We start from the raw sequence: 25,179 nt of genomic DNA, 5'->3' as shown, positions 1-25,179 counted from the left end.
GCTATAACTTTTGTAAGAAAGTACTATAGAATTGAGTTAACCAAAACTTCAACCCTTGGGTTGAGTATCACATGGCGCAGAGTGAATGTGCCTTGGAAGATGACATGAGAGCTCTCCAAATTTTTTTTTCCATAGTTGGCCAATGTGCCTTCAACATTCTCAGAGAATTTTACAGAGAATTTTACAGAGAAATTAGAAAGGACTTTCCCAATTTATTTTTTCTTAGATTAGTTTGAGATGTTTTAGGTGTAAACATCTCTTTCTATGTTGATTTTTTCCCCTGAATATATTACTTAGTGTGATGGACATGTTTAATTATTGAAAGTTCAATGTTATCTATTGTTGTAAATTAGTATGTTAATTTACAATTCTTTGTGAGAAGTTCAATAAAGTTTTAGTGACTTTGTTGAACTTATTTTGCATAAAAGATTATATTAATGATAATTTTAAGTTATGATTTTTTGGATGATGATTGGAAACATAGCGACCTTTTAATTATGAAACCTTACTTAAAATTATTCATTAATATGATGGGTTTGTGCAAAATGGATGCATAAATGATAAGTATTAATAATTTGTGCAAATGTGTCTAATATGTTCAAATCAATGGCTTCAGTCACTAAAGCATAGTTATTGAATTGAACAAAGGTAAGAAGCTTAACGACGATAACTATGAAATATGGCATATGAAAATCCAATATGTGCTGGAAAAGCAAGATGCACTATAAGCTCTTAACTTAACTATGGAAGAGCCTGAAGATAGGAACACTGCACAACATAAAAGAGATAAGGATGTATTTGCTACATGGAAGAGAAAAACTCTCTTGCTCGCATTATATTGCTGAGTAGCATGGAGAATGATGTCATGCATGAGTTTAGTCGTTTTGAGAATACCAAGGAAATGTGGGAAGCGTTGGCAGCAAGATTTGGTCATACATCGGTGATTAAATTGAGGCAATTCACTATAAGGTTTGACTCTTACAAAAAGTCTCATGGTCAGACCATGAAACAACACTTGAAAAAGATGTCAAACATGATTAATAAGCTGAAGGATACTGGTCATGTCCTGACTGATGAGCAGTAAGTGCAAGCAGTGATCTGTTCCTTGCCTCAGAGTTGGGAGCATATGAAGGTGCACTTGACCCACAATGAGAACATCAAAACGTTTAAGGATACGTTGCACCATCTTGAGCTAGAAGAGGACCGCTTCCTGGCGGCTAAACTAGAAACTGACCTTTATTATACTGATTCTAGCTCACATGGAGTTTCGAGTTCCTAGTGCAAACGTCTTGATTGGTTCAAAAGGTGGAAAGGCAAGGGAGTGAGTTCTTCAAGGAAGAAACCAAAAGTTGACCAACATGAAAGAGGAAAGTGTCATCGAATGAAGAAGCTGTCAATGATGAAGTGTTACAATTGTGACGAGAAGGATCACTGTGCTCGCGACTATCACGAGCCAAAGAAGGTAAACACCTCATTGCACTTTTGAGAACTTTGCTTATGTGTCAAGTTATGTATTCTTAACTGTATCTTATCCTTTGTAGACTGTAGATTCGGGAGCAACAGATCATGTAGCGAAGGATAGAGAATCATTCATGGAATTTCGACGAATACCAACTGGAATTAAGTTGATTAATGTAGGAAATAACTTCAGAGCGAAAGTAAAAGGAATTGGCACTTGCCAATTAAACATGTGTAGTGGACGCATTTTGTTCCTACATGATGTTTTATATGCTCCGAAGATTAGTCGAAATTTAGTGTCTATTTTGTGTTGGTTAAACTTGGTTTTAATATGAACTTCCATAATAGTTGTGTGGATTTGTATTTGAATACAAACTTCTATGGTTGTTGTTATTTTCTAAATGGTTTTATTGTATTAAATGTTGACTATTATGATGTCAATGTTTGTTATTCCCTTTTCACGTCTTCAAATTCATATGATAATGATGTAAATGTGTGGCATGCTAGACTTGGTCATATTGACCAACAACGTATGAATAGACTAGCCAAAAAGGGTTTGTTGGGCAACATTGAAAAAGTCGATTTGTCCATATGTGAGCATTGCCTAGTAGGAAAAACGACAAAGAAACCATTTGGAAAAGGTAAAAGAGCTGAATTTCCTTTGCATTTAATTCATTATGATGTCTGTGTGAGAGGAAGGCATGTAGCTGTTTATTTAATCACATTTATAGATGATTATACTTGATTTGGATATGTCTATTTGATTTCTCATAAATTTAAGCCATTGAGTTGTTTTAAAAGGTTTATGAACTTGGTAGAAAATTAATTAAATAAGAAAATAAAAGTATCGAGATCCGATTGAGGTTGAGAATATTTATCTGATGAGTTCAGAAAATTATGTGATGAAAAAGAAATAGAAAGACGGTTGTCTATTACATATACTTTTCAACAAAATGGTATTGCGGAGAGAAATAACAAAACCTTATTGAAAATGGTTAGGTCCATGATGGCACATGTCAACAATTATTTCCACTCCATATGAGTTATGGATAGATAGAAAATCAGACTTGAGTTTTCTTAAACCATGGGATTGTGCTGTCTATACTCATGAGATGTCTCACAAGTTTGGGAAATTGGGTCTTAGAGGAAAGAAGAGTATTTTCATAAGATACTCTGAACACTCGAAATGATATGTGTTTATAGGTAAGTAGGAAAGTGGTAGTATAACTGAATTCGAATTACGGGATGTCACATTTTTAAAGAATGAATTTCTTAAGAATGGTGAAATATGTGAGGATTACTCTCTATTTGAAATCTTGAATCTAGATAATGAATTAAGTGGAGTTCGTCCAAATAGGAGTAATATGAGAAGTGATGAATTTAATTTAATTCACTCTCAATTACAACCACATGATGAGATGATATCGTTATTATCTAATCTGAGTGGGAGCATGATGAAGAATGATGTGCAAAGTGTACAATCTCCCATACGGCGAACAAGTTGTAAAAGTATTCCATGTCGACGTTTTGACATTAAAGGGGAAACTTTTATGGTTGCTCCACAATATGAAGATAAGCCAAGAAATGTTAATGAGGCTCTAAATTACCCTAGTAAGGAAAAATGGATTCATGCAATGAAAGAGAAGATGGAGTCAATGAAGTCAAATCATGTTTGGGAACTGGTTGATCTTCCAAAAGGATGCAAAGCCATTGGGAACAAGGGGGTTCTCAAAATAAAGCATAAAACTGATGTTTCAATAGAAAGACATAAGGCTTGTCTTGTCGCGAATGGGTATAATCAATAGGAATGAATTTATTATGAGGAAAAATTTTCTCCTGTAGTGAGATTTACCTCGATTCGCATTATTCTGGTAATAGTAGTATGGATCTTGAGTTATATCAAATGGATGTAAAGACTGTTTTCCTTAATAGAGAATTAGATGAAGAAATATATATGGAACACCCTACTGGTTTCATTATGGAAGGTTAAGAAGAAAAGGTATGTCGACTTTTGAGATCGATATATAACCTTAAGCAGTTATCGAGACAATGACATATACGTTTTCATAATTCCATAATGGCATATGATTTTACAATGATTGATGATGATCATTGTATATATATCAAAAGATCTAAAAATCAATTTGTGATAATATAATTATATGTTGATGATATACTAATTGCCGGAAGCAATATAGAGTTTGTTACTACTATCAAAAGTTGGTTATCTTCCAACTTTGAGATGAAAAATATGGATGATGCTGCATACATTATTGGAGTTAAGATTTCAAGAGATCATTCGAAGATGTCATTATCTCTTTCGCAAGAAACATACATAAATAAGGTTCTTGAACGATTTCATATGCAAGATTGTAAACCCATAGATACTCCTATTGCAAGAGGTGAATGATTGAGCTATAGACTGTGTCCAAAGACTCCATAAAAGAATGAATAAATGCAACATGTTCCTTATGTTAGTGTTATTTGAAGCTTAATGTATACTATGATGTGTACAAGACCTGACATATGTTTGGAATGGTGAGTAGATACCAATCCAATACAGGTCAAGCACATTGGAAAGCTGTTAAAAGAATACTGAGGTATTTGAATGAAACTGCTAATTATGCGCTAAGTTATTAAGGAAATGATTTGCGACTTGAAGGCTATTCAGATGCTGATTGAAAAAAAAATTTTAGATGAAATGAAATCTATCTCTAGATTTGTTTTCTTACTTAATAATGGCGCCATATCTTGGAGCAGTAAGAAACAAATGTTTATACCCTTGTCTACGATGGAAGCTGAGTTCGTGGCATTATTAGCAGCGATACAAGGTATTTGGTTTAAGAGATTTTTGGATCATTTAGGTGTTATTGAGAATGCTGCAAATTCATTATTGGTTAACTGTGATAGCCAAGCAACAATAGCGTACACTAGTGATCCAAAATATCATGGCAAGACCAAACATATGATACCAAGTATAATTTTGTCAAAGATATGGTTGCAGAAAATATGTGAACTTACGGTACATATCTTCGCATAGAATGGTAGCGGATCCTATGACAAAACCAATACCTAGAGATGTGTTTTGTGGTCATGTAAAATTCTATGAATCTTTGTTTGATGTTTATGCATCTTAGTGCTCAGTACATTATATAAATTTAAGAAAATATATCAAATAGATAAAAGATTAGCCCACTCACACGGGTAATCGCCTTTATTTACTATGTAATAAATAGAGATGAGACATTTTTTAAGTTTATTATCTAGGTGATAATCAAGAGCTGAAACTTAAAATATATATGTCATATTAACTGAGTGTTAAGATGATGACATAATATTTGTTATGTCCGAAAGTAAAATAACCCACATATTTTACTTTATCTGTCTATACTGCCATATGTGAGTTCTAATGAATTCCGTAAAAAAGTAGATACGTGAACTCAAATTAGACATTAGATATGTTTGAATTATCATCTAAATGGTATTGAAAGTGTAGACATACGCTCCATGGGAAAGAAGTTTCATACCGTAATACGTATTTCATACTACGTATGCATGAGACAACCAATAAGAGTGGCAAAATTTTTGATCTCAACTTTTATGCCGTGTGAGACTCTTAAGAAAAATAGTTTCTCAATTTAATACTCTCATGACTCTTACTTATTCTCAAAATTTCTATTCAGTGTTTGCTATCTTAGAATGTTGCCAATGATCATGAATTGATTCGATCTAATGGGACATTTCTAGAAAAGCAAGTTGAACTGAAATTGAGAATTTCAAGGAAAGAATAATATCGAATTTGGAGAATTGCATTGTAGTTTTATATTCACTGGTCGATTAATTATTATTATTTTTGAGATAATCATAATTGTGAATATATCATTGTTTAAAAAGAGATTAAGAGATATATAAATGTGATCGATCGATTTAGGGTACTGCATACTAAATTTATTCAGAGTGCGATGCCCATTATGATCTGCTATATATTGGCAACGAGCTTTCAAAATATGCTGATTGTACATATTATTCACCGATATGAATGTTGCAGACAGCTAAAGATTATCATGTTCGGCTTACCATATTCGAGTGGGAGATGATGGGTTTTTTCTATGTTGATGGGCCTAAAAACTCAGCCCGCAAGTTAAGGGCTTATGGAGAAAGGGTTGAGATATGAAAATGCGTTTTACGTTGAGGGTGTTGAGGGTTAGGTCTTTTGGAGAAAGCATTTTAAGAGATAGAAAAACAAAAATGGGGGACCACACTTTTTTACATGGGTACATTTTTCAGAAAATGCTCCCTTCCCCAAAAATGAAAGAGTACGCTCTCAAATAGAATTTTCTTCCCCTAACAATACGCTTATTGGTAAAATAGGATCGGATCGGATTCTTCCTCGAACTTCAACAAAACAGGATCGAATCGGATTCTTCCTCGAACTTCAACAACATTGATGTTTAATATGTGAAAGACAAGATACACTTAATTTCTTAATGTATTTTTTGATCGGTGATATGTGTGCTTCCTGGACTCGCTTTCCGTATTCGTTGTTTCAGGGGTTCGATCGTTTTTAAGGAATGCGTTTCCCAATATGACATGATGACAAAAATCACCCAATCGAATCATCCAAAACCCACAAGACAGCAGGTCGACAATGGCCTCCTTATCCATCCCTTTCACAGAAACCACAGAGAGAGCGAGAGCGCTTCACTTGCTACTGCCTGCTTCCACCTCCCTCCTCCTCCAATGGCGGATACGTCGGACGAGGGGATGCACGCCGTCGCGAGGAGGGTCGCTGCCGTCGCCAACCACCTGTCCCCTCCCGACCCCGCCCCGAAGGCGGGACGGTCCTCTGTCTCCGCTCGGCCCTGCGGCGGCGGCGGCGGCGGCTCCATGAAGGACTCCTACCAGCGCATTCACGGCGAGGTCCCCGACCATCCGGTCGTGTGGAGGACCGCGGACGATGGGTCGGGCCCGGAGTTCACCGACGTCATCTACGAGAAAGCTGTCGGCGAAGGAATCGCCAAGGTTCTTCGTTTGAGCGGAAGCTCGGTTTAAGCGTGTGGTCAACATTACTGCAATGAATGATCATGAATTCATTATCAATGCCCTTTCTCCTCCTTTATTGGTGTTGTGCAGATTACGATCAATAGGCCGGAGAGAAGAAATGCGTTCAGGCCGAAGACGGTCAAGGAGCTGAGCCGCGCATTTAACGATGCGAGAGACGATGTTTCGATCGGGGTCATCATTCTCACTGGAAAGGTACCCTTCGTTTCTGTTATGTCTTGATTTTCTTCTTGTAATCCGCACTTTTCTGGAAAGTGATAAGCAGAGCAGGCTGATGCTGCAAAAATTTCGGGTTTGTGGTTAAATTAGGCCAAGTAAACTAGCCTTCGTCATTCATGTCTTGAGAAAACTTGATGGGGGTAGTCTTGAAAATAGAGATCAATTTTGAACTTTTGCAAATTCCATTGTCTTTTTTGTTCATGAAGTTAATGTCTCGCATGTAAGTAGAAGCTGCATCAAAATGTCGGTGGCTCGTTTATTGAGTGAATTTCAGGGTCGCGCAATGCCTTATTTTGTTTCTTAAACACATATAATGTTTAGGGAACCAAGGCATTCTGCAGCGGTGGTGACCAGGCTTTGAGAACGAAGGATGGTTATGCTGATCCCGATGATGTCGGCAGGCTAAATGTCCTGGATTTGCAGGTATGATGTTAACTTGGCCAAATTTTGTCTAGCACAATATAGTCATTCTATGTCGGTGCAATTGCCTATCCTGCATCACCTTTCTCTCGGTTCATGAATCTTTCTGATACATATTTTTCGGTCCTAGTGTTCAAAAACTATGCATTTCTATACCTTTAACCTAAATAAAATGGCCGCTAATGGAGCTTTTCATGTTTATGCAAAGCAAAACAAGGCACTCCCATTTCTTGAGTGCCACATGAAGCAGGCTTTCATGTTTTGGTTGCTTCCATTTGCAGGTCCAAATTAGGCGTCTCCCTAAGCCAGTAATAGCAATGGTAAATATTCTCCTTAGTTCACCCTCACTGCACATAATAATTGCTGTGTTCTCTCCGGTGAATTTACTTGTGATGGGGTTTATAGATTATCCACCATTACCAATTCAGGTTGCCGGCTATGCCATTGGAGGAGGGCATATACTGCATATGGTTTGTGATCTGACAATTGCTGCTGATAATGCTATTTTTGGTCAAACTGGTCCTAAGGTACTTATGACTTGTCTAAGTGTTTTCTTATTCTAGCAAAAGAGTTTTCATTGAGGTTGAGGTGAGAAGGAGATACTACTGCAATTGCTTTTGATATAGGGTACCTGGTTGGTTCTGCCTTCCTTATGGTGCATAGCACAGTATGACCCATACAATTAGTCTAAGCCGAAACCCTTTCAACTGTTTCCATTTGTTCAATTTGCAGTCATGAAGTTATGATGTGATCTGTTCTTGTTGTTGCTCTTCTAAGGTTGGAAGCTTTGATGCTGGTTATGGAAGTTCAATCATGTCTCGATTGGTGAGCATTACGGATGAACTTGCCTTTGCTATCATGTGGCTCAAATTGCGGCGTGTCACGTCACATTCTTTCTTCTTAATTTTGGATGGATTACTGTTAACTGTGTTCTACTTCCACGTAGTAAGAAACTTGTGGCATAAACATGAACAAACAGGTTGGGCCTAAAAAGGCACGTGAAATGTGGTTTTTGGCGAGGTTCTATACAGCTTCTGAAGCAGACAAGATGGGACTCGTTAATATTGTTGTGCCGGTGAGTTCATTCCACTGACTTCATTGTAGCTTCACCTGTCCTTAATTTTATTCCCGAGGAAAAACTGATGAAGACGGGAAAGACTGCCAAACCGTGCTTGAATCTTGTTTACTAGGACAAATGTAGTGTGCAAAGTCCTTCTAATGGCAATCTCATCATGTTTTAGACTGCAACATGTTCAAAGACATTCTCTCGGCCATCCGTTTTACCAACTTAAACAATGCTAATGATTTGTTGATCTTGTTCAGCTAGAGAATTTGGAGCAGGAAACAATCAAGTGGTGCAGAGAGATATTGAGAAATAGCCCAACGGCAATCAGGGTGCTCAAATCAGCCCTTAATGCAGTTGATGATGGCCACGCAGGGCTTCAGGTACCTTCAGTCCAAACATCTCATTACACGGCAATATATTTGTCTGTTCCAGTTGTTACCATCCACATTGTCAAGAGCCCGATGGCATTCCAATGTTGGGTTTGATGGACCTTACATACACGTTTCATTCCCATCTAGCAATCGAACCTTTTAGAGATATCTGCCCTCATCAACATGTCACCATAGCTAATCAAGTTTTGGATTCGTGTTCCTTCTTTTATACTGTGTATTCCATTCGTGACACAAGATGTATTTCGATTTTGGCTGTTCTGTGACCAATGTACATACGCTGAGGTTCCATTCGTCATCATGATGTTATCAAAGCTTCGATCAATTTCTGGGGAGCCCCTAGCAATTATTCATTGGGCATAGATGATAATACTTACTGTTGTTTTGTATTCCTTCCCTTCGTTTAGGAACTAGCTGGAGATGCAACACTTCTATTCTATGGAACCGAGGAAGGGAACGAGGGCAAAACAGCATACATGCAGAAGAGGCGGCCGGATTTCTCTAAATTCCCTCGACTTCCATGACACCGTATTTCTGTTCTTGTTATATTTTGGCCAAGCGTGTACGAGTAGTTCGTTTAGTAGCTGTAACTAGGTGAAATCGAATCATAGCACAACGGAAATGATTATCGATATCGATAGGTTCAGGTTCAGGCCATGTTGTTGCTTCAATGTGAATGTCAAAAAGCGCTTCCGGATCACAGGAAAACTCTATGGAATTTCATTTTCAGTGTTGTTTCCTTCTAGCCCAACCACGTTGATTGTATTTCCAATCTTTTCCTAATAATTTCTGGCCGTAAAGGTAAGGGTGTGTCCGGGACCGGACAGGACCGGACGGCTGGTTTGGGCAGTTCCCACAGGACAAATCCAATTCCTAGCTCCAAATTCTTGGAACCGGGAATAATTGGTTCAGTTCTAATTGGTTTAGTTCTTAGTTTCAAGTGTGGAATTGAACTGCTCAGACCCGACTGATATGTTTTTATTTTCCTTTTCTTTTGAAAGATAAAGAAACAAAATTGCCGAAATCTTAGGCCCCGTTTGATAACATTATTATTTCTCTCAATTTATGTTCTTTTGTTTCCTGGATTAAAAAAGGAACATAAATTCATTTGGTAACGTCAACTAATTTTTCTATTATTCGGAATAGAAAAGTAGCCGATGAATAGATATGGAATAGACATAAGAAGTAGAAAAAAAGTAAATGATTTGAAAAATATTTTCTTAAAAAAAATTGCTTATATCGTTTAAAATAATTAATCAATGAAATATATTTTTATTGTTCATAACAATTTATGCCTAAGTATTTTCATGGACAATTAAAATAATATATATTTATTCATTTTCGTAATTGTTATAAGTGATCTTTTTTGGAACAATTTTCATAAATAAGTGATTTTCTTTTTTTCTTCTTCTTCTTTAACGCCCACTATCCACCACCTCTTGTTGCCTGTCACTAGCCTTCGGATGTCATTGCCTGACAGCGAATGTTGCTGCTGTCGGCTAGAGGAGGAGTAATAAGAAAAAGATAAAAATTATTAAAAAATTAAAAGAAATTTTATATTACAAAAAAATTGTGAGTCATACCAAGTGAATTCCTATTCTTTATTTTTTTTTTTATAGTTGTTAAACGCGTTCTTTTATTCATAAATTATACCGGGAATAGAAATGAAAAAAGATTATCTCTGAAAAAAATTGTTCTGCGAACAAAAATATTACCAAATAAACCCTTAAATCCCAATCCGATTTATAGTTCTACGGTGAGATTTGATTAATCCGGGAGTCAATCACTCCCCAAAAAGACCTTGCTGGTTGTAATTCCCATCTCTACAAAAAAAGAATAGTTTGCAGTTGGTATAAAAGAATTCAGCAACGATAAATAAATAAATAAATAAATATATATATATATATATATATATATATATATATTTTTTTTTCCGTTCGGGAGCAACAACAGCGGATAGTGGTATTATTGCATAATGAGAACTATTTCACTAAGTAACCCCGTGCATTCGGCATAATGAGAATGCCAAGCTAAGTTTCTTCTAAAATTAACGAAGTTATGTCAAAAGTCATCTTATAATATAATAAACATTGAAAATGCACGAAATAGTAGGTAATTGTATGAAGGACAAAAGCCACAAAAAAATATATATATATTCTAAATTATGTCCACATATTTACTCAAAAGTTTGTTTGGTGACACAAAAAATTTTGAACTTGTACCTACATTATAATTCCCTCCTCAAAATTCTGTTTTAGGACCTGTTAAAAATCTGGCCTATAGGGTCTATAGTGTTAAATGGCATCCACATGACTTAAGTGAAATAAAAACAACATAGCTAAAAAATTACTTTGGCTGGAGTAAATGGGTTGCATATGTAGTATGTACACGTTTGAGATTTTTAAGATCACAATTTTTTTTTTTAAAGTAAATGTGTTGTGGTGAATATAGTTTGGAGTTTTTAATATCATAAAAAAAGTTTAGAGGAAATGCATCACAATAACTATAGTTTGGAGTTTTTTTGGTGTCTTTCTTCGTACTATAAAACGCGCTTATTGTCCTTTTGTCCAACAATGTTTGGAAGTTTATAGCAATTTGTAATTAAAACGTGCTTACTCTCTTTTTAACGAGATGGAATTGACTTGCGTTGAGCATATCCTCTTTTTAATCTTTGTGAACACGCAATCTTGCAAACACGTTAGCAAGAGTTTCTTCTAGATCACGATTGCTATCTAAGGTCACTCCATGCTCTAGGCCGTTTATTAGTTAGTCATGATAAAGCCCGGAAGAATGTAATGGTTGGGAACGAGGCCCTAGTAACGCGACATAAAGACTCCTTTATTTATGAAATATCATAAACCAGAGGTAAAATGTGGACTTAATAAATGAATGAATAAATAAATAAGGCAAAATAAACAAAGGTCCGAATTTGATCTCTTGAAATAATTCTTTAATTTTAGAGAGACAATACCATCGTGAGAAAAATCAGAACAAATATAGAAAAGGCTAGCGATCGTAATTGAACCAATGATTACTGAATAATGCGATATTCATAAGATAATTTTTATAAAGTTCAAGAGATTGTTTGTTAAAATTCATATTACATAACAGATATTTCTCATAATCCGATTTTTAAAATATAAAAAATCGCAGCCGGCTTACGTCATCAATCTGGACAAACACAAGTAACTCCATTGACACCAAATCAACATAGGGTCGACAACTCTGTTTTAATTTAATATTTAGAGATTAATAACACAGGCATCATAGATAAAACTGGAATTAAGCGAGGATATGCATATGTCCCACAAATACAATAAGTGCGTATTCAAGTATGCTAAATTCTTTAGGGATAAATACATTGTAAGTTTTAAAACTTATCACGAAAATATAATTGAATTCTAAAATTTTTAAAAAATTATAATTAAATCATAAAATTTATCGCAAAAATACAAAAATGCAATTGAATCTTAAAATTTGTTGAATTAGTTCAAATAAGTCCTTCATTTGATTGTACTTTTTGTGACGAGTAACATGACTTAGTTATATTTTTTGGTATTTTAAGGATTAAATTATACGTTCATTTAGTTATACTTTTTTGATAGATTCAAAGCTGGAGTGTACTATTCGTTTCCAGGGCTCATTCGTTCATCCCAATTTTTCACGGAGGTCGAGTCGTAATCTCAGGAGGGGAAATTAAAACCATCCGATTTGGCGTGCGTGGCACTTCACTCCCTGAACCGAAGCAACCTCGGGAGGCAAACTCGATCTTGCTCAGAACCAGCAGCGACACACGCCTCGTCCGAATCACGCTGTCCGAATCCGAGGTATTGGGGAGGGGGGCGGTCCTCTGCTTCCCATGAAGAGGGTCCGCGCGCTCTGACCCGGCGAAGACGAAGATGAGTGTGAGCGGCGGCAACGAGTTCCGGTTCTTCCTGTCCTGCGACATCAACCTCCCCGTCACCTTCCGGGTCGAGAACTTGGAGGGCGCTTTGCCCGCCAAGCACTCTCCGAACTCAGCGGGTATGGTTTATTCCTTGTTTTTTTGGGTTCTTTCGCGAGGGAAAAGGATGGCAAAGGAGGATCCTTTTGATTTCGTTCGGGATTGCGATGGGCGTCAGTGATGGAATTTGGGAATTTCGGAGTCTGAAGTGGTGAAAAATCTTTCTGGGTCAGCTCGGCGGTTGTCGGAGCTGAACTGGGTCTTCTTTGTATTTTCAATTTGATGGAGGGGTTGAGTGCGGTGGTGAAGTTTTGTCGACTTGATTGAATTGGTTGCGGATTCGAAAAGTGTCGTCGATTGTAGATAGACAGACTATGTGATGGTGTAAGGAGAGTTCTCTCTCTTAAGATGGTGTGAATTTTCAGGGAAAGGCAGAATCTTGGTGGTATTAAGGTTCAGTAATTCTGGTTTTCCCCTTTATATGTTGACATCTATGTTTTCAATTATTGGGCGATGGTTTAGCGGCCAAAATTCTGTTTTGATTATGCTTTCGCTTGTTATATGGCGTCTCTGTTGAATCCTTCTGCAGAGACTGATCATACTGCAGACGAGAGACAGTCGGAGCTGTACGTTGAATGCTCTCTGTACATTGATGGTGCTCCTTTTGGTCTTCCCACTAGAACAAGGTGCTTTCTTAATTTAATCCTTGCTTTGTGTCCTAATATTTTCCCCCGTTTGTTCCTTTTGTTGTCTGTTAGCCCAAACGCTGCTTCCCAATGACAGTTTCTTCCATTGTGTCTTGTTTTACCATTTTAGTCACGTAAAAAATATTTATTGTTTTGAGGAGATGTCAAAGATGATTATGAGATACTGTGGGTTAAATTCCAACATTTATAGTTACTTATGAAGAGGTTTACCATAGATGATAATAAATCTGGGGAAGGAGGTCTATGGTCCTGTGGTGAGTAGCAGATTAGAGCTAAGAATGAATAATCAGTGTATTAATGTCCATGTTTGTTTCGAGGAGACGGGAGAATGCGGGTGACTGAAACGGGTAAAATGAGTGTGGCCCATGTTGATGGTAAGGAATGCAGCGTATGCTTACTTTGACCGCTCATTTTAGGGTAATAATTGATGTTGCATATTTTTATGGCACAATCTGGTGCGTTGAGCTTTAAGACTTTGATCTTTCAGGTAGGACTTAGGAGGGGTATTGTCGGGTTCAAATGTAGCCCTGAAGAACATTTTGATTATGAGCATGGCTTCAATGAACAGAATTTTAAATTTCTCAATTATTAGTGCTAAAATCATCTGTCACTTGGTCAGTGTTTCATAACTGTATTTGACTTAGTCTGCTGGAGTTATAACTTTCAATTCCGGTTTACTGGTGACATTGAATATCTGGAGCTTAAAGTGTCATCTTAAGGTACCTTTTAGCTTTACTTTCCATAGAAAAATGTTGGACTCTGGTGCTTTTGGGGTGCTACTGGGTTCCTTGGAAAGACGTTCACCTGTAGTTAGAATACTCACGAGGATTGATAGCTCGTGATCCTTAGAGAAAATCCTTCTGTCTTGTTAAAGATTAAAGGAATATTGAAAGTATATGTTGGGGGTAAATATTGAAAATGATGCTTATAAGTGTGTTTTCTGCTGGTTATGGAGATCCAAGATGACTTAAACATCACGGTCCAGAGTCAATGGCCAGGAACATGTGAAATATTGAAACAGAACTCTTCAAGATCTTTGTATACAGCTGGCTGCCCTGAAAAGTTTGTGGTTTTCATCCTCGTTATCAAGACTAAAACTTGCAATTAGTTTTTCTTTTTGTTACCACTTTTTACTGTTATTTATCTACTTAGTGCTGTTTATGATTTTACAATGAACATGCTGAGGAAATAAACTATGAGAGACATTCAATTTATTATTCAGTTAGGTTAGGGCCAATCGGTTCCTTGGTGGGTAGGTTCCAGATCAGAAATCTTGGAACCCACTTGTCAAAGTTGATTCCCGATTCTAAAAATCAGGATCTGAACCAGTTCGCTTCGGAACTGGCCTAGAACCGAACTTACTGGTTTCAAGGTCAATCAGGAATTGGGACTAACTTTAAGTTATAACAATAGTTATAGGAAAAGAAACCATATGAACAAATGTGGCATATTGGTTAAGGTATTGATGGATTTTGTAGGGCCCAGGTTTGAAACATATCTCTAACATATCATCTTTTTCTTGAGCAAAATGAACAAAAGAAGCTAAAAATTGGTTCAAAATCGGTTCAACCTGCAGTTCAAAACTGGTTCCACCAGAGAACTGGCCATGAGTAGAACTGAGGGTTCACGTTATAAAATTGGGAACGAAACCGGTCAAGGCCAGTTCCCCTTTTAACCTAGGAACCTACTGGTCGCCATGTGAAATGGCCAGGTTCCTCACCCTTAATTCAGGTTATGTATGTAGCAATTTCCACAATTTGAAGGTAACCATTGCAGTTAAGTATGATGGTTTCTCTAATGGTAATTGACTAAATATAGCTTGTTCTTAAATCATTCAAAAGGAGTGTCAGAAATAGGGACTTAGGAGGTTCAGATCCTACTGAATCTTTTATATATCTAAAATCTGCTCGTGTTAATGTCAGGTTGGAATCTGCAGGGCCACCATACTGTTGGAATGAACTCATTACGCTGAGTACGAAATATCGAGACTTAACTGCTCACTCGCAGCTTGCTTTGACGGTGAGTGTGATGGTTCTTCGCTTGTATTTTAGGTAAAAGTTAACTGGAGATTTAAATCGGTGACTAATAACATTACATGCATAGTTTGACTAATATCACTGACACAATTATATATCCTCATTCATTTTTACCTTTAATGTTTAATCGGATCTTCATTGTTACATGTAGTCCCTATCACTTTCTGATAAAGGTCATTCTTAGGCGGAGGTCTGTTTGCTCAGAGCTAATACAAGGGCATATGTCCTCCTTTATGTTCATTAGCATCTTGCATCCACTTCTATGAATTTGTGTAAGCATATATTGTCAAGGTTTTTTAGCTTCTATGTAGAAGCATGACCTGTGAATGGATGCTGACCATTTGAATGTTTGCTTAAGAGAATAGCATCACACCCCTCAAAATTTTCTGTTGGGCTCCTAAGTGATGAGCCTATGTTTCATCTTTCACCAACATTATCCTCTTGAGTGTAGTTCAGAAAAAATTTGATGTATGCACATTTGGTGCTGATATTTATTACAGCTAGGTCGAACTGTTACTCTAATATCTCCAATAAAAGTGGAAAATCATGTTTTGACATATAATTTTAGATGATGTAGGATAATGAGTCCTGTGTGCCAAGTGCAATTTAGAAGAGAATTTGAATGAGAAATTACTATGGAAGGTGACACCAAGAGTAAATATCTTTAGGTGTCTCATTTAAAGCATCCTAGGCATCACAACTATAGCCTCCTAAGCATCAGATTATGGTTTCTTAAGCATCACACTTAAAAGGAGAGCTGTCACGCCATTTAAAAGCAAATACTCTGCTTAATTTACAATATTCGTCATAGAAGTTAATGGATAGAAATAATTGTGACTATATAAAAATCCTAGTTATATTTGTAATAGGAAACTTGTAAACAAGAGACTAATTGAAGGGAAACCGCATATATCAGAAGGAAAAGTAGGGACTTATTAAATTCTAATAGAATTGAAATTGTATCGGATAAGGCTATAATTCAATTACGAGAAGAATCTTAGTTCTTTATGTCTCTTATTGGACTGTGGACCCATAGCCAATCTTGATCATAGCTTGAAAAATTCATGTTACTTGGTCTACAAAAAAGCTTGTTTGATCTTGTGGGATGCATCGCTAGGTCTGGGATGTTTCTTGTGGGAAAGAGGAGGGATTGATTGGTGGGGCTACAATTCTTCTATTTAGCAGCAAAAAGCAGCTCAAAACGGGGAAGCAGAAACTTAGACTCTGGCAAGGAAAGGAAGCTGATGGCTCATTTCCAACAACTACGCCTGGCAAGGTTTATGCTTGTTTGTACTGCGCTGGTGAACGTGAGACATTTGGCCATGAATGACAATTTTTCTACATAATATGGTTGCAGGTCCCTAAGCATGAGCGTGGTGAATTGGAGCGGTTGGAAAAGCTTTTGAATAAGTACGAAAGAGGACAGATTCAACGCGTTGATTGGCTGGACCGTCTTGCATTCAAAGCTATGGACAAGGTCAAGGAACGAGAGAGCAATAAAGCTGGAAATTCTCACCTATACCTGGTTGTTGACTTCTGTAGCTTTGAACATCGAGTTGTTTTCCAGGTAAACAACTAGGAAGAATGAGAGGAGGAATTATTTTCTCTGTTGAATAATGAGAACACATATTGCATATATTAATTGAGTACTTGTACACAGTTTGACATTTTTTATTTTTCCTGATGGACACACTCTGCATGGTATATCTGTTTTCTTTTCCTTTTCATTTGGCTAGTTGCGATTGGACAAACTTATAGGCATCTCATTTTTTGAGATGTGGCTTCTCGTTATAATTTTTTAAAGTAGCAACCAGTTTAGTAATCAGACGTTTTTCTTGGATGTGAAGAACTGCAATCATCAGCTTTCATGAGCAATCGCTAAAGTCAAATTTTTGTTGATGCATAGTTATTTTCTTTATGGGTGGTTGAACACATGCTTTGTTGACCAAAGATTATTTGAAATGGAATCTAGTCTAGTAAATTAATGCTTACTTGTAGTTTTAGCTAGTGCTGTCCTTTTCTCTTCCTGGCTAAGTTCATACTCTAGGTCAGCAGTAGGAATCCAAGAGGTGATGGGCTTTTTTTTTTTTTTGGGTGCTATTGGTAATCTCATCAATATAGCTAGTATTGATGTGAAGTAAAAATTTTTGCCAAATTTTGTTTGGATGGAGGGGAGGGGGATATATATTTCCTGTGTTTGGCTAGTTAAAATGATGAAGGAAAAGGGTGGAAATGAGAGGAAACAATACCTTTGGACCACACAGAACTTTATTATTGCTTCTATCTCTTCGTTTGTTGGGCTGAATGCATTCATGCTGCTATACTTTTTTGGCAAGGTTTTATTTGCTTATGCATAACTAGTAGGTTGACCTTCTAAATATAATATCCTCTTTCTGTAAATAAATCGTGTAGTATGCTGGACTTGTAGGAATCTGGAGCAAATTTCTTACCTCCACCAATAGTTTCAACAAATGAACTTGTCATTGTGTGGGACCCTGAAGTGGGAAAAATAAATCCATCTGAGCACAAGCAACTGAAGCTAGCGAGGAGTTTAACCCGTGGCATTATTGACAAGGATCTCAAACCAAGCTCTACTGAAAGGAAGTAAGCCTGATTTTGTTATATCGTTGAAGTTCAGTTACAATTTTTACAGTATTAGGGAAAATATCTCAGTTCTTTTCCTCTTCCAACTACTGTTTTCATTTTGATAACATTAATCTTTTAATTTGTCCCAGTAATGATGTTTGCTTTGGTTAATTTAATTGGCCTTATATCAGTTAATCTTTTAAATCTCCCGTCAATTTTGGTATCAGTCCTGGACAGCATTATTTTGCATTTTTAATGGGTCTCTGATTTACTTGAGGATCCTCGTTTTTTTCACTCTTTTTTTTTTTTTTTTAAAATAACATTATAAAAGATTGATTTTTTTTTTTAAATAACATTATAAAAGATTGATTAGACCAAAGTAGGTAGAGAGGTGTCAGCCAATTGAAAAAATGTTAAATTGAGTGACGTTGCCTCCTTGATGGCCAACTTCACCTGGGCTGAGTATCCTCGTATAAATCTTTGCAGTTCAGCAAGATTATATTCTATAGTCTTCATTGAGTTCTGATTTTTAATGGTTAAATTCTTACTGCTAGCAATGTAATTTTGCTCTTCCTTTTTGGCCAGTTATACTTACCCTACCTTTTGACAAATGCAAGGTCAATACAAAGAATACTTAAATATCCCCCTACAAGGACTTTGAATGGAGATGAGAGGCAGCTCCTTTGGAAATTCCGTTTTTCTTTGATGTCCGAGAAGAGAGCTCTCACAAAGTTCCTTCGATGTGTTGAATGGAGTGATGTTCAGGTCAGCACCGTCTCCACATGTCTCTTATATAGTCTTTGTATACCTACTAAGGGCAACTGACCCAACCACATCATTTTGTTCTACCTTTACCCTGAGTTTCTCCATTATTTTTGCTCTTTTCAGTGTATACTCTTTAATTAAGAAATCTTTTATGTCCACTTTCGATTTTATGGTCAGATCATGCATGTGGTTAATAGGGCATTTCACATCCTTTAGGCTCACTAACGAAGTAATTGAGCATATTGCAGCATGGGATCTTTTATTATGTGTTTCTTGATCCTAGAAAGGCTGTTTTTCCTAGCAAAATGCTGAAAAAACTAGAGAATCTGATTGACTACTCATAAATATCACTAAATCATAATCCTTGTTCTACTTTTTTACCCTTGCAGGAAGCTAAGCAGGCATTAGAGTTAATGGGAAGATGGGAGACAATTGATGTATGTGATGCTCTGGAGCTTTTATCTCCTGTGTTTGAGAAGGAGGAGGTAGGAGTTTTGTAAGATACGTTTTGTTTGTTGTGATTATAATTATTTCCTTATTTTTCATGCGAGTGAGTTGGAAATTTTTTTACTTTTGGTCTGTCTCATGGATAAGACATTATGATTGTAGACTGGATCATCGGTACTCTGTTTAGTATGATTTAGGGTTTCCATTAGATTCTTTGGTGTTATAACGCACTGAGGGGAGAAATGATAGGAAAGAAGTTCGGTGATATGTTTGATATCCATTTGGGCATGATCTTAAAACCTTAAGTTTTTATCATGCAGGGTTGTTTAACATGGTATCGAAGGTTTAGGCTAAGAGTTCAAATATTGGCGTTTCCTCTTGTTGGCATTATTTCCCAGTTAAATTTCTTTGACCTCTGGTTATTTGATGTGGTCACGTCCACATTTTACATTTCACATGAGGTCCGGTTTACAAGTGAGAAAAGATAAAACGGGGGGGTGTGGGCGGGGGTGGTTTAAGAGATGCATTTGGTGTACACTTGAGTATGTTTCCAGTAGATTAAACTTCTGTGGAGAAACGGTCGTTCAATGGAGTCATAAGTTTGAAGGCACTGAGATGGTTTAACAAATTAGACAGAGTCACAAGCTTATACCTTTGTCCAAAGAGAATGCCATGTGCAATTTAACTTGACTGTTCCATATAAATGGATGCGGATGAATTAGTCTGTTGCATGAAGTCTGTTGACATCATAAGTTTAGTGTGTGTAGCTCACGCATTACAAAAGAGGTAGAGGTTGTTGATGTCATAGGAAGTGAGCATTGTTCTGATGCTGTTATGTCTTGTGATTTCTCACTGCAGGTTCGCGCATATGCAGTTAGTGTGCTTGAAAGAGCCGATGATGAAGAGCTGCAGTGCTACTTGCTTCAGTTGGTGCAGGCTCTTCGCTTTGAACGATCTGATAAATCTCGCCTTTGTCAGTTTCTCGTGCAACGATGTATGCCTTCTTTTCCACTTTGGGAATCCATGGATATTTCATGAAATCACTTTCTTGCTTATGATGGAAAACCTTTATGACAGCATTGCGTAATATCGAGCTTGCCAGCTTTCTTCGGTGGTATGTTGCTGTGGAACTTTATGATCCTGCATTTGCCAAACGCTACTACTGTACTTATGAGATCTTGGAAGAGAATATGATTAAGGTTTGAGTTTTTCAAAGTTTCATCTTCGGTATTTTGGTTTTCCTGGAGGGGCTTTGTGACATAACATTCAGGATTGAGCATGTCTGCTTGCCCATTGTTTCTTCTCATGGATGACTAACAAAAAGAGAAAGAAAAGGGAAAACAAAGAAAATCTGTCCAAATTATTATATGCTTTTTTTCAGCGAGAAAATGGTGCAGTTTCATTAACTTATCTTGAGCTTCTTATGATGAAGTTCTGGAAAGGGTGTCTCTGTTAACTATAGCAATTATCTGATGGAGTAGTGGCGACGTAGTATTTATTTTCCTGAAAATCTAAGTTGGAAAATGATCAAATCTGGTTCTGCATATCAGTTATTAAGTTGTACTCTGTACAGTTGGCATCTGGTGTCAATGGCAATGACCATGGATTCAAACTCTGGCAAAGTTTGGTGCGTCAGACAGAGTTGACTGCTCAGTTGTGTTCGATAATGAGAGATGTTAGGAATGTACGTGGCAATACCCAGAAAAAGATCGAGAAGCTTAGACAGCTTCTTTCTGGTCTTTTAAGTGAACTTACATATTTCGAGGAGGTATGTCTTATTCTTCTTTGTATCTGCCTTTTTAACTCCTTTTACCCTATAATGGAAACTTCAATGTGATTAGATTCTTACTATTTCATCCTCATACATTTGGTTTATGTTATTTAGCCCTTTTAACTCCTTTTATCCTATAATGGAAACTTCAATGTGATTAGATTCTTACTATTTCATCCTCATACATTTGGTTTATGTTATTTAGCCTATACGGTCGCCGCTCTCTCCTGGGATCCTCATCACTGGTATTGAGCCTTCAGAGTCATCAATATTCAAAAGTGCACTTCATCCTTTGCGTTTAACTTTTCGAACAGCTAGTGGTGGAAGTTGCAAGATTATATTCAAGAAGGGAGATGACATTCGACAAGATCAATTGGTAATCAAACCTCTCTTTGATGAATTGATAATTGTTTTCTAGAGCTTTCACTTTCTGACTTTATGGAACTTTTTTCTTATAATGAAGCTTTACTAATTTATAAAGAATAAATCCTTGATTTTAATCATTTTATGAAAAGTAAGAACAAGCTTTAAATTATGACTTGCCTTAATTATCGATAGACTCTTCATGTAGCTCTCTTTCTTTGTGCCTTGTTAGTCATCCTGGAGGTATGAACAAGCTTTCTTGGACTTCATAATTCCAAGTGTCATTGATGCGCCTGTAAGAGAACTGGTTGGATATGCACGACAAATATATTTCTGATGCCACAATTTTCTGTTATCTGTAGGTTGTCCAAATGGTCTCTCTCATGGATCGATTACTGAAGGCGGAAAATCTAGATCTGTGCTTGACTCCATATATGGTGCTTGCCACTGGACAAGATGAAGGCATGCTGGAATTTATACCATCTCGCTCTTTGGCACAGGTATCATATTGTAAGGGCATCTCATCCCCCAGTCCTCTTGAAGTTGAGTTAGCTGGCTTCAGAAATGGGTAGCTTAGTTCTTATAAACAAAGATGGAAGTGCCAATATCTGTCCTCTAGCAAGTTCAGTTGCTATAATGGATTCATAATGAAATGGGTTGTTATGCATTTGAAAAAACAAAGGAAATATCCTGACTTTTCAAATTATTTATACCAGATTTTTTTTGAGATGATGAATTTCAGTTGCCTGATTATCTTTCTTTACCAAATTGTACTAGGGAAAGTCGTAGTTAGTTAAAGTGTTGCTTCTCTTTTTACAGCTGTGATTTCATGTCTAACAAGGCAATGGTCATTTCTTTGGGGTTTCTGGAGATAGTTGCTTGTTATATGTAACAGTTAAAAGAAATTCTTTTATAACCAATTCCAACATTTAATGCCCAAGCTGCTATTAAGCATTGCTTTTGGTGTGTACTGTTTTATGAACTGTTAGACATTGTTATTGGCGTGCAGATTCTCTCAGATCATAGAAGCATCATAAGTTATCTACAGAAGTTTCATCCTGATGAGCATGGACCATTTGGAATTACAGCTACATGTCTTGATACCTTTATTAAAAGCTGTGCTGGATACTCTGTTATCACATATATACTTGGTATCGGAGACAGGTGATTGGAGAATACAATTATTATGTGTTGATTTCTGTTATTTGTGATATTGACGTGTTTGTATTAAAATTTTTGCTGTAGTGCCTTTCCTTTTTGAATGCCAAAGTAGTCGTAGTGTTGGAGCTGGTGCTATTCTTTTAAATCATGCTATTTTTGACTGTTTGATTCATATGTATTTATTCTCTTCCTATTTCTTGTCATGGACGTTACCTCAGTAAAATCTGACTTTGGGAAGAGTGAACTTGTGCCTTAGTCTTCTTCTGTGCAGATATCCTTGGCTTGGGATGATATATGGTGCTAGATGATCCTGATAGGGTTTGGAGAAGTTCCAGTCCTTTTTCTTTCTGTGAATTATACTATCTACAAGAAGTCTTTTAACATGACATTATTGATTATGTCTAACAATAATTCCATTTGATTAGAGCATGATGATTGAAGGTTGGCAGACCTTCAGAATACACATGACCATAAGTAGTTTGTCTTGCAACATCTCGTCCAATTCCACATGTCTCATCCTTATCGTAGCCTTTGTCTCTGTGATAGCGTTATGCTTTCTGAGTTGATTTAGTTGTTTCCAAACTATTCTGATATTAATGTTTCTGGTCTGTAGACACCTGGACAACCTTCTTCTCAGGGATGATGGACGTCTTTTCCACGTGGACTTTGGTTTTATTCTTGGCCGAGATCCTAAGCCATTTCCACCCCCAATGAAACTCTGCAAAGAAATGGTAGAAGCTATGGGTGGAACAGAAAGGTAGCTTTCTATCTGATCTTATTTAATATCAGAGTACATGCCAATGTATAAATAGCATTTTCATTCTGTAAAAATTATGAGAATTGGGGCAATATAGTTGATGTCCTGCATGAGGTAATGGGCAACACTTTTCTTCTACAGCCAGTACTATACCAGATTCAAGACATATTGTTGTGAAGCATACAACATTCTTCGGAAATCAAGTAACCTAATTTTGAACCTTTTCCATCTGATGGCGGGTTCCAACATCCCTGACATTGCTTCTGATCCTGAAAAAGGAATCCTTAAGGTGAGATGAATTTCTATGCATTAACTTTCCATCCGGAGAGAAAGTTTTGCATTTAGTCACAACTGAGATTATCCGTCCATGCTTACAGCTTCAGGAGAAGTTCAATTTGGACCTGGACGATGAAGCCTGCATACATTTCTTTCAGGGTCTCATCACAGATAGCGTTAATGCATTGTTCCCTCAGATGGTGGAAACTATTCATCGGTGGGCTCAGTATTGGCGATGATTCATAAATATATTTGGAGCTTCAGATCTGAAGAATCAGGTGACATGTGATTTCCCTTGTATTTCTGCTAAGATAAATATTCTGCCACTGGGGGGCGGCTGCTGCTGGGGTACGCAGTACATCCTAATCGATGAAAAAGCCCTTTCTAGCAGATGAATAAGAAAGACAATAAAAAAAAAAAATGAAAACATGTTATTTGTGCTTTTTTCCTTTTGGTCCCTCCTTGTATTTGAAAACACAGTAAAGTTGCTTTTCTGCTTCTTAATTCTTTTTGAATAGGGGCTTCTTCCTGACTGACTTGTTTTGACAAGAACCAGTGCCTTGCTAGTGTCCAAGCCAAAAGTTGATGGCTATTCTAGCCTAAATATAATTTACGCCAGTATATGGGTTCCTGATCCTGGAAGGCTCTTTAGACACCTGCAAGTTTTTACTGAATCCGGGGGTGAAAGTTTGATCTCTGGCAATCAAGCTAGCTCGAGAGCAATGGTCAAGGAAAGGGGCAGGGGAAAATTATTTGCCCTCCCTTTTGTAAGATATGTCTATTTCTAACTAGGATCTTGTCTTTCCCCTCGTTCTCTCTCCCCTTGTTCCTTTTTAAATAAGCATGTCGTCTGCTTGGGAGCTCAGAAATGGTAATTATCTGTACATATTTGTCATGCTTCAATGAAGGTAATCAAATCAAAATCACTTTGCATTTATGTGCCTGTATTGATTCAAGTTTCGATGATGAATACCGTCACAGTACTTGCCTTCCATTTGAATGTATATGTTGTGCGGTCAAAAGAATTGGGTCCAGATCGTTTATTCTGCATCGGACCATTCTATTGTTGTGGCATTTCCAGTTTTTCCCAATTCAAGTTTGTCGCTAGCGAAAGAGCCGAAGACACGTGCTGATTGAATTGGTGTACTTACATTCTACCCCAGTTTACGTTTTCAAGCACAGAGGCATCAATTAGCATGAGCAGCAACGGTGCTCATACGCAGCTGCTGTGGTTGGTTGTGTACTCCGGAACTTGATTTGTAGATCGAAGATTACAGGTTCTCAATTTGTATCAAGGGTGGGTATGGGTGATGGGCTTGCTAAGTGGCTGAGAGTGTATTTTATATGACAGCTACACGATGTTATGGTGGCATGTAATATACATATAAATGTAATAAGTCAATCAAAAGTAAGAGTATTATCTTACTAGGCGTCAAGTTTGATGAGATGTATCTCACTTGAACAACGTAATTGGATGGTTACGTCATGTAAGGTGATCATCACATAAAACACTTTTGCCCGATTGGTGTTAGTATGCGAACAAATCTGTCAGTCTGCCAATGCTACACCTTTTTAGGGTGAGCAAAATCTCGACACTCATGTTATTTGTAAAGATTTTTAAGCCTTCGAGAATTAACTTTGTAATCACTGTTGACAGTGCTGGCCCAAAGGAAAAAAAAAAAATACCATTGAGAGTGAACGTCCTTGTTCCTCGAAAATTAGATGAAGATTCAACCCATCAATCCATTTATTGG

At 37.0% G+C, this 25,179-nt stretch overlaps 2 protein-coding genes across 4 annotated transcripts; both read left to right on the top strand.

The window, feature by feature from the left end:
• Positions 1-6,021: 6,021 nt before the first annotated feature.
• Positions 6,022-9,358, top strand: LOC104414191 (1,4-dihydroxy-2-naphthoyl-CoA synthase, peroxisomal). Its single transcript, XM_010025231.3, has 9 exons — positions 6,022-6,480; positions 6,592-6,714; positions 7,060-7,161; positions 7,440-7,478; positions 7,587-7,685; positions 7,936-7,983; positions 8,138-8,233; positions 8,482-8,604; positions 9,021-9,358. Exons 1-9 carry the CDS (start codon positions 6,049-6,051, stop codon positions 9,135-9,137), a joined length of 1,179 nt encoding a protein of 392 aa, XP_010023533.2. The 5' UTR covers positions 6,022-6,048; the 3' UTR covers positions 9,138-9,358.
• Positions 9,359-12,279: 2,921 nt separating this feature from the next.
• LOC104414192 (phosphatidylinositol 3-kinase, root isoform) lies at positions 12,280-24,843 on the top strand. 3 transcript variants are annotated; one of them, XM_039304751.1, is made up of 18 exons: positions 12,280-12,636; positions 13,146-13,242; positions 15,186-15,282; positions 16,417-16,575; positions 16,657-16,866; positions 17,728-17,903; positions 18,503-18,650; positions 19,040-19,135; positions 19,956-20,091; positions 20,175-20,296; positions 20,671-20,865; positions 21,074-21,244; positions 21,594-21,731; positions 22,241-22,395; positions 23,006-23,149; positions 23,291-23,438; positions 23,527-23,703; positions 24,589-24,843. In XM_039304751.1, exons 1-17 carry the CDS (start codon positions 12,513-12,515, stop codon positions 23,662-23,664), a joined length of 2,454 nt encoding a protein of 817 aa, XP_039160685.1. In that variant the 5' UTR covers positions 12,280-12,512; the 3' UTR covers positions 23,665-23,703; positions 24,589-24,843. The 3 variants fall into 3 exon arrangements, with proteins under 3 accessions (XP_039160685.1, XP_039160684.1, XP_010023534.2); XM_039304750.1 differs by lacking the exon at positions 24,589-24,843 and adding an exon at positions 23,896-24,366 and having other exon boundaries at positions 23,527-23,688; XM_010025232.3 differs by lacking the exon at positions 24,589-24,843 and adding an exon at positions 23,944-24,366 and having other exon boundaries at positions 12,281-12,636.
• The last annotated feature ends 336 nt before the right edge of the window (positions 24,844-25,179 follow it).

The sequence above is a fragment of the Eucalyptus grandis genome, chromosome 11 (genome assembly GCF_016545825.1).
Source record: "Eucalyptus grandis isolate ANBG69807.140 chromosome 11, ASM1654582v1, whole genome shotgun sequence".
In the NCBI taxonomy this organism is placed as follows: Eukaryota; Viridiplantae; Streptophyta; class Magnoliopsida; order Myrtales; family Myrtaceae; genus Eucalyptus; species Eucalyptus grandis.
This window is presented reverse-complemented; position numbering and strand designations above follow the sequence as displayed.

What these genes read in the sequence shown, in the direction of transcription:
- LOC104414192 (XM_039304751.1), top strand. Translation starts at nt 12,513, where the DNA reads ATGAGTGTGAGCGGCGGCAACGAGTTCCGGTTCTTCCTGTCCTGCGAC. An exon ending in CCAAGCTCTACTGAAAGGAA is followed by an intron (nt 17,904 to 18,502) that starts GTAAGCCTGATT and finishes GACAAATGCAAG; the next exon opens with GTCAATACAAAGAATACTTA. An exon ending in ACATTCGACAAGATCAATTG is followed by an intron (nt 21,245 to 21,593) that starts GTAATCAAACCT and finishes TGTTATCTGTAG; the next exon opens with GTTGTCCAAATGGTCTCTCT.
- LOC104414191 (XM_010025231.3), top strand. Translation starts at nt 6,049, where the DNA reads ATGATGACAAAAATCACCCAATCGAATCATCCAAAACCCACAAGACAG. An exon ending in TCATCATTCTCACTGGAAAG is followed by an intron (nt 6,715 to 7,059) that starts GTACCCTTCGTT and finishes TATAATGTTTAG; the next exon opens with GGAACCAAGGCATTCTGCAG. An exon ending in TCGTTAATATTGTTGTGCCG is followed by an intron (nt 8,234 to 8,481) that starts GTGAGTTCATTC and finishes GATCTTGTTCAG; the next exon opens with CTAGAGAATTTGGAGCAGGA.